Consider the following 7,815-nt stretch of genomic DNA (forward strand, 5'->3'; position numbering starts at 1 on the left):
GTTGTGCGCGCGGGAGATTTGGCAAGAGGGGCGATGGAAATGGGTCGTGGCGTGGTGAGCGAAGGAGGTGTAAGATGGGCGGCCGCCACATCGCCATATAGCCTCTTTACAGTCACAACGCGACATGTTGAGATCGATATTGTGGACTTGCCTGGGTATATGACATCGTATGGTGGGCGACGAGCGGTGAGCAGTGACTAGTGAGCGGTGAGCGACGAGCAGCGAGTGGTTGACCAGCAAGAGCGAGCGCTGCAGGCGCGCGGTCTGCCCTGCGCCGCGCCACCGGATTTGTCATCCATTTGGTACTCCGCTCAGACCGCTCTCTGCGACTTTTTCGGAGGGGGCCTATCGTTCTGATAACAGCTGGAAGAGACGAGACGTCAAGGTAATGTTTCACTCATCAACCGGCTAGAATTCACCTGGACCTCTCGGGAACTCGCGCTTTTCTATCCTCGTACAACGCGGTGTGTGCATTGAGTGCGTCGCTAGCATCGTGCCACCGTCTTTCGAAAGTCTTTACTTGAGGTGCGTGGTAGTAGTGGGTCAACATCTTGGGTCTGGAGCGTTCTAGAATTGTGGCCATACAAAAGTCTGTCTGAGCTGCCTTGTGTGGGGAGCTATGAGTGCGTTGTGCCGCGGTCGCAAGAATTGACAGCGATCCCAATTTGCCAGATTCGAAGCTGGGCACAAGGGACGTGAAGGGCACATTATGACGGGCGGTGACCACCCCGTGAACATGGTGCTTTCATATGGACGACCTGCGGTACGGGAGAAGAAACCTCGCCGCGCGGCAGCCAGAGAGCCCTGCGGGAGACCCATATCGCAAATTGCACTGCAACCATCTAACGTACATCCACAGCTCAATCTTGAGATATCCTACATTGCATAAGATATCAGCGTCCACACTCAGACCCACCAGGCATTATAGAGCGCATCCCATAGTCCACTATCAGTAGATTGAGCCCCGGCGTCGGCGATCCTGCCGTCATTCCAGACAAGCTGTACGGATGTAACCAGTTAGGTGGAAAGCTTTGCATACGGCACCGTAGTAGGATACGCACGTCTGCTGTCGTCGGCTCGGCTTTGACAATCATGTGTGCTGGGGGAATCCACATTCCTTCGTCCGAATCCCATGTCTCCATCTCCTGCAACGTGATGCGGCTCGGATCGCAATTGGCTCCCAGAAGGGCAGCACACGCCCTCCGGGCGCCCGCTAGGGATATGCGGTCCGCATCTATAGGGCAAGTCGCGGTTAAAAGGCGCCACGGCATTTGCTTCTCTCGCTCTCGTTCCCTCTTGAGTATGTGCTGTTGGTACGCTGCTTGTGTGGGGAGCGGCGCGCTCGTCGAGTACCATCGACTGTACTTGTGAAAGCATTTGTGAGCGAGGATTTCCGGGAAGCGTAGAGCGAGTGGCGGCCCCAGCACCGCAGTCGGCTCTTGTGCGTATGGGTCCGATGATATCTCGCAATACGTACACCCGAACACGGCGACAGCAAGGTCGAGGGGATCGATGTCCTTGGAGACATCCGCCGGAGATACGACGGCCAATACAAGCTCGCGCAGTCTCGCCTTGAAGCGCTCTTCCCAGAGCGCGACTAGCTGTGGTACGCGAGGCGCGACGACGGTATTGAGGTGGGCGCGTAACGCACTCTCGTTAGGGATACCCGAGTCGATGAACAGCTCCTCGCACTCCTGCATCCAGGCAATGTCCATCGCCGTAGGCCGGTGCTCTAGAGTGTAGCGTGATTTGCCCGCGTGGACAAGAGGTCGGTTGGTGTAATGGAGTACGATCGCAGCATAGATTTTGTCGTAGGTGTTTTCCCATAACGTGTCGATGCGTCTGGATCGCAATGGGATCAAGCGGGCTGCTAGATACCGGTACACCTTTTGCCATTCTGTGCCAACGGCCAACCAATGATGAGTCGTGATGCGCCGTCCAAGGTTCACATGCCGACATGCGCACCTTTGTCCGTGAGTTTCGACGATCCTGATGGCGTGTAAAAATGGCGACCTGGACCGTAGAAAATATCACCGGGAATGAACCCGGGATAGTATTCGGCTTCGACACCCCAGCCCACTTCCTTCAAGCGGCGGCGGAGGCTAAGCAGTGTTACAGCATTGGGGGAGTCGGGGCAAGTTAAACGAAGAGAACTTTCGGATAAAGTTTCATAGTTACTCACTCAGGGAGTGCATCTTTTCGCGCCTGCTGCACCTTTGCTAATCGGCTCGTCCGGTCCTCCTCCGCGTAGTTTTCCAGCTGTTCCGCGAACTATGTGCGTTGTCAATGTGTTGTCAACATGGTTACGCAGGAGGTGCCATGAGAAGTTACTACCTTGATCTCCCCTTCGACGTGCGCCTTACGGTCTCGGTATAGCTTTGTGAGTGCCTCCAGATCGTCGCCGGCATCATGCCATTCCTGCTCGAAACGCTGCACTTGAGGAGCGTGGCAGCTGTTGAATTCATTCTGCCAGGTCGTGTATCGAGGCCTAGTACGAGAAAGGCGCACTTGGATGAACACAACGAGCCTGACGATGCGTGAGCTTGAAAGGTGAAGCAACGCACTTATCACAGCGCTTGTAGTCGAAGATAGCCCCGAAGTCGCTGCCCGGAACGCGCCAGAGCCCGATCGCATTCATCCGCATTCGAACAGCGGATGCGTCCAGCGCCCTGTCAGAGCGGTCAACCCTGCACGGGGGGCGAGACGTACAGCACACTCACATAAGGGGTAGACATTTGGAGCAATACTTCTTGAACCAGCGCCAGATGATCTTGCGCACTCGGCCCTTACCGCAGTTCTGATATCGCAGCACGGTGAGCTCGCGCACGGCGGGCTGAGGCGGGAAATGCACTGACGTGGCAGTGACTAGAGAACATGAGCTGTGCGAGAGCGGGCTCGCTCATATACGGGTGTGGATCTGGCAGCCCGCCCGGGAGCGCCTTCCGCGCAGCCTTCCATATGAACGCATGCTGTCGATTCAACAGCAGCGCGCGAAAGTCCTTGGATGTCTGCGCGAGGCTGAGGATGTCCCGCGGGTGGAGGTATCCGAGGATCTGTCCGGCGGGCATGCGTCAACGCGCTGCCCATCATCAGACCCCAGGCTATCACACCGGACGTACCTCGATAATGACGTCGAGAGGGACGCGGGGCATCGCCGCGAGACTGCCCCGACGTCCTCGTAGCTTTGGCACGGTGGGCTTCTGCGGTGCATGCGCTTCCTTTGTCTTCTTCCTTGGCGGCATCGGTCTGAACAAACGGCGAGAGGAGAGAGACGACAGAAGCAAATGATGACGCTTCGCGGCCTTTAAGGGGACGGCAGGAACGTGGTGGGCTGAACTTAACCTGCGGTCCTGCGTGTGCGTGTAGCCATCTCCGCGCCGACGCATAATGAGCAGAGAAGCAGTCTGATCTGCATAAATATCCGACGGGACTGAATCCGGACCTCGAACTGCACCTGGTGGCCGGGAGTTTCTGGAACACACACAGGAAAGGATTTGAGATGCCCTACGGGGAAACGGGCCCCGCAAGGGTACCGTGTTGCAGTTCCAGGGCATGCGAACGGAACCAACCTGTCAGAACGGAAGATGCTTTCGGTGGACCTGAGGGGTGTGATATGACGGGCGGTGACCATACCGTCATCATAGTGCGTTCGTGTGGACGATCTGCGGACTGCGAGAAGCCCTACCTGACCAACTCGCACGATCGTAAGATGCACGTCTTCAGGGCTGGGAGTGCTGCGAAGCCTTCGTAACAGACTGCGATGCAGTTCCGACCGACCAATAAGCACTGCTCCATTACAACCAAGGTATAGTCTATCAGCAACACTCGCACTGCCCCAGTCCCTCACCTGCATGCACAATCCCGCTCACGCCTTCTCCCCGCGCAGCTCAGCGAGGTAGTGATGTGCACGCCCGAGCATCCAGATCGTGAAGTCGAACTTAAAGTTCGGGTACGAGATTGCTACGTTCTTGTTGAACACGCCCTCGACCGCCTCCTGCGGCCACGAGCCGTCCTGCAGGATCCGCATGACTTAGCACCCCTTGCCGCGTGCCACAGATGAAGGATGCTCACCGGCTGCTGGCGTGACATGACGAGTTGCACGCCGCGCTCGATCGGCTCCGCGCGCGGGTACTTTCCATACATGAGCGCCATCACCGCCCACGACGTCTGCACCGCTTGTGTCTTCTCGTGCTCGACCCACTGCGCAATTTCGCAACTCTACTCATGACCGTTAGTGTATACAAAGAGGGGAAGATGCCGTGGCGACGCACCTTGTAACTCTCGCCCCAGCCACCGTCGGCGCGCTGCTTGCTGACGATGAAGTCGCACGCACGGCGCACGGCGGCGCTGTTTGCATACGTCTCGCCGACGAGCGAGAGCGACTCGAGCGCGAACTGCGTCGCGTACGTGAAGCACACGCCCCACGAGCCGAACCACGCCCCGTCCGGCCGCTGTGCCTTGTGGACATAGTCGACCGCCTTAGTGATTACTCGTCTGCGCAATAGGTAAGATGTTAGCGATGCAAGCAGGAAAAAGGAGGAAAGAGCGTACTGGATGTCGCGTGCGCGATACTCGGCGTTGTGCTTGCGGAAGATGGACAGTGCGGTGATGACAGACGTCGTGCACTCGGGGTAGTTGTATTCGGTCATGATGTTGCCTATGTCCCTCGTTAGTATCGTCTAGTGGATACACAGTAGGCCATGACGCACCGAAGACCTCGGCAGGGTTCAGGTACTCCAGCCACTGCGGTGCGCGGACAAGCTCATAGCTCGCGAAGCCGCCGTTGGGGTTCTGCATGCTAAGCAAGATGTCGACGGCGTCGCACAGTCGCCTCTCGGAGACAAGCTGCGGCGCGCCACTACAATACGCAGATTCAGTCATCGCAGAAGCACGGAGGGAGAAAACCCCACTCACGGAACGTGGTCCTGGATGTATATCACGGCCTTGAGGCCCTCACCCGTGCAGTCGCTGACCGTGTACCCCTGAGTGCGCGTGCTGAACGGCCACGCGCCCTTCGTTGCGTGCCTATACGCGGTCTCGTAGTGTTTCGGGTTCTCCTTGATTTGACAGTTATCCAGCCAGCGCACAATCCCGTGCACGCTGTCTTTGAACTCTTCATCGCACGCGATCCCGCCCTCGACGATCGCCTGCGCGACGAACGCGATGTCCCACAGCTGCGAGCCGTTCGTGCCGCACATCATCATGCCCTCGCGGGCGAGCCACATGAAGTCCTGCCGCCGCTCGAAGTGCCGCTTGTATGCGACGCTCTCGCGCCCGTCAACGTGTGCGCGCACGATGAGGTTCATCATCTTCGAGACGGGCCCGAGCGTCTGATAGTCCGTGTTGTCGTCCTCCATCACGACTAGTTCGTAGCAGCGCTGGATGGCGGCGCGTCGTAATGGAGGGAAGGCGCACTGCTCGTACGTGCCGAGCACGCCGTAGAGTAACTCAAGGATAGACGAGTGCGGGGTGTAGAGGTCAACGGCGGCGACGTAGCTGCGTTGTGCGGGCCAGTCGATGGAGTAGTAGTTTTGGGTGTAGAGTTCCTGGGCAGGTTGAGCGGACCCTTCTGAACGAAGGAGGGCGCGCTTACCTCTCGAAGCGCAAGGACGAGGTCGTTCTCCTCCATCTTGTAGCGGATGCCGTACAGGTAGCCCATCGGGATGTAGACGTTCCGGGTGTGGATCCACCACTTGTGCGGATGGAAAGGAACCCAGTCTGGCAGAAGCCTGCGATACGTTGGCAACTCCCACGAAGTAAGCTTGTCTCCACGACTCACCAAAGTTCTGACGGTATGGGGTGGTTGCCATCCCAGTCGTACACGTTCAAGATAGAGAGCCAGAACTTGCCCCAGGATGGCACGCCTGTCGCACCTCCGAGCTTGTGCAGGCAACCACGCGCTTTCACCGAGACGGGGTGGTCGGCCTTCACGCCAAGGACGCGCATGGCGCAGTAGTTGAGCGCAGTACCAAACACGGTACTTTGACCCTCTAGGTGGCTGCGAACCCGTTAGCATTAGCAACACGATCACCTCTAACACCTTCGACAACTCCACCCATAGGCCCGACGCTCTGTGCAAGGCACACCTCGCCTGTCGCTTTGCAAGGCACCTTTGGCTCGTCTCCGACGGCCTCACTGTGTACCCCACGATGTGCGAACATGTATATGAAACAGGTTCCGCAGAACAACTTGTTGAAGAGACGGAACACTCTCCCTCCACCAACCCCTCCAGTGCCTCATGCATCTCCTGACCGGAACCCCTTGACTGAACACTCAAAATATGAAGAACTCACATTCCCCAGCCACCATCCTCGTTCGTATGGTTGAACAAGTAACGGATGATCTCCAGCCGCTCCTCCAGCTGGAAGGGCATACCAGTAACATACGAGCCAATGACCAGTCCTGGGATCAGGAACATAGGTCCGCCATCCTCTGCCGGCCAGTGACCATCCTCCGTCTGCAGGTGCTTGAAGAAGCGGTAGCCATTCCGCGCGGCCTCGAGGGCGTTCGTAGGCTTAGGGAGCGCGGGCAGGTCAAGCGGAATGCCCAGCCAGTATTTGTCGCAGTCCGTCTGCGCCCAGTCAGCGGCCTCGTCCTCGTTGTGGAGGTAGTGCCAGGTGTGGTCGCCGTCGTCCGAGATGCGAAGCCGCCAGCGAGAGTAGTCGGTGAAGGGGAGCTTGCCCGAAGCGGGGAGGTCGAGGGGCGCGTAGGCTGCCATCAGACTAGCGCCGGTCTGGTAGGCTATACAGCAAAGTACGGGCGAGGCGACGAGCAGGTTATAAGCGGCAGGCCAGACAAAATCACAGGCCTGCGGGGGAGAACAGACGGTGGTGGTAATGAAGCAAGACGCACGATGGCCAGGAGCTGGATGTCGGACCACTTCTCGTTAACGTTACCGTGAATGACACCGACGGCCCGCTCACGCAGCTTCGACGCGTCGCGACGCGTTAATTAACCGCCCGCGCCAGCAAAAAGAGCATAAATATTGAGATCCGTAGATCTACCACTCCGGGAAAGCGTGTCATCCTTGTGCAGGGGCCATGCTAATCTTCTCTGTATCGTTCCAATTTTTTCGTATGTCACCCCGAAGGGGACAACAACGAGAGGCGCACAGAACAACCATCTGGCCATCTTTTGCATTTGGCTCAAGTCGCGGGTTCTCACGGAGTGTCGTGCTTCCAGAGACCGTCTGAGACGCCTTAGAACGCCGCTCATGAATCAGATGTATGTATTACATATGTGCTGCCTTCGTTGCAGCTGTTATCAAAACGATAGGCCCCTCATAAAAAAAATCACACATAGGCAATTCGAGCGGAGATCAAATATATTTCTATACTGCGATAAAGCAATAAAACAGTGTAGAGCGGGGAGACTACAAAATGGCGCCGTCATTCTCTACGACGCTGTCAGACGACGATAGTAGGGGTGTCAGTAAAGGGGAAACGACTGGGATTGCGAACTCGGACTCAAGGGTCATTTGACCAGCACCGGCACCGGGAGCTGGCATTAGGAGACGACGGGCACAGGACTTACAGAGTTCCGGATTGAAAAGAGACTGAACGGAAGGCATACCGTGCTACCGGTCTTGACATGAGATGTGAGTTTCGAGAGCGTTGGGGGACACGCCAGCTCTGTACGAAGGCCGTGTCATCACAGCTCATCGGCCTTTACATACTTCTTAGCCACCTCCGAGCTACCCAAAGAGCGAGGCTGGATAGTGACGAGGGTTGCATGTCGGGTTGTGCGCGCGGGAGATTTGGCAAGAGGGGCGATGGAAATGGGTCGTGGCGTGGTGAGCGAAGGAGGTGTAAGATG

General features: G+C 57.4%; 3 protein-coding genes across 3 annotated transcripts; all 3 read right to left on the reverse strand.

Moving 5' to 3' along the window:
- Nucleotides 1–906: 906 nt before the first annotated feature.
- On the reverse strand, nucleotides 907–3,152 carry TRAVEDRAFT_47146 (uncharacterized protein; the record flags this gene model as incomplete). The annotated part of the gene is made up of 9 exons (XM_008039289.1): nucleotides 907–999; nucleotides 1,062–1,897; nucleotides 1,966–2,102; nucleotides 2,183–2,271; nucleotides 2,335–2,527; nucleotides 2,565–2,669; nucleotides 2,721–2,797; nucleotides 2,856–3,053; nucleotides 3,120–3,152. 9 exons carry the CDS (start codon nucleotides 3,150–3,152, stop codon nucleotides 907–909), a joined length of 1,761 nt encoding a protein of 586 aa, XP_008037480.1.
- A 616-nt stretch (nucleotides 3,153–3,768) lies between these two features.
- On the reverse strand, nucleotides 3,769–6,808 carry TRAVEDRAFT_167400 (lanosterol synthase). The gene is made up of 9 exons (XM_008039831.1): nucleotides 6,294–6,808; nucleotides 5,780–5,998; nucleotides 5,594–5,729; nucleotides 4,915–5,546; nucleotides 4,710–4,858; nucleotides 4,552–4,657; nucleotides 4,272–4,494; nucleotides 4,072–4,218; nucleotides 3,769–4,012 (listed from the first exon to the last, which is right to left on the reverse strand). Exons 1-9 carry the CDS (start codon nucleotides 6,716–6,718, stop codon nucleotides 3,866–3,868), a joined length of 2,184 nt encoding a protein of 727 aa, XP_008038022.1. The 5' UTR covers nucleotides 6,719–6,808; the 3' UTR covers nucleotides 3,769–3,865.
- A 143-nt stretch (nucleotides 6,809–6,951) lies between these two features.
- Nucleotides 6,952–7,131, reverse strand: TRAVEDRAFT_122428 (uncharacterized protein; the record flags this gene model as incomplete). The annotated part of the gene is made up of 1 exon (XM_008039832.1): nucleotides 6,952–7,131. The coding sequence occupies one exon, from the start codon at nucleotides 7,129–7,131 to the stop codon at nucleotides 6,952–6,954; it is 180 nt and encodes a 59-aa protein (XP_008038023.1).
- Nucleotides 7,132–7,815: the final 684 nt, after the last annotated feature.

This window comes from Trametes versicolor (genome assembly GCF_000271585.1).
Source record: "Trametes versicolor FP-101664 SS1 unplaced genomic scaffold TRAVEscaffold_5, whole genome shotgun sequence".
Lineage (NCBI taxonomy): Eukaryota > Fungi > Basidiomycota > Agaricomycetes > Polyporales > Polyporaceae > Trametes > Trametes versicolor.

Bases quoted from the DNA above. Each gene is read 5' to 3' on its own strand.
- TRAVEDRAFT_167400 (XM_008039831.1), bottom strand. From the start codon at position 6,718: ATGGCAGCCTACGCGCCCCTCGACCTCCCCGCTTCGGGCAAGCTCCCC. The intron at 5,730-5,779 runs GTGAGTCGTGGA...AACGTATCGCAG, and splicing joins CCCATACCGTCAGAACTTTG to GCTTCTGCCAGACTGGGTTC. The intron at 4,495-4,551 runs GTACGCTCTTTC...CCTATTGCGCAG, and splicing joins TATCGCGCACGCGACATCCA to ACGAGTAATCACTAAGGCGG.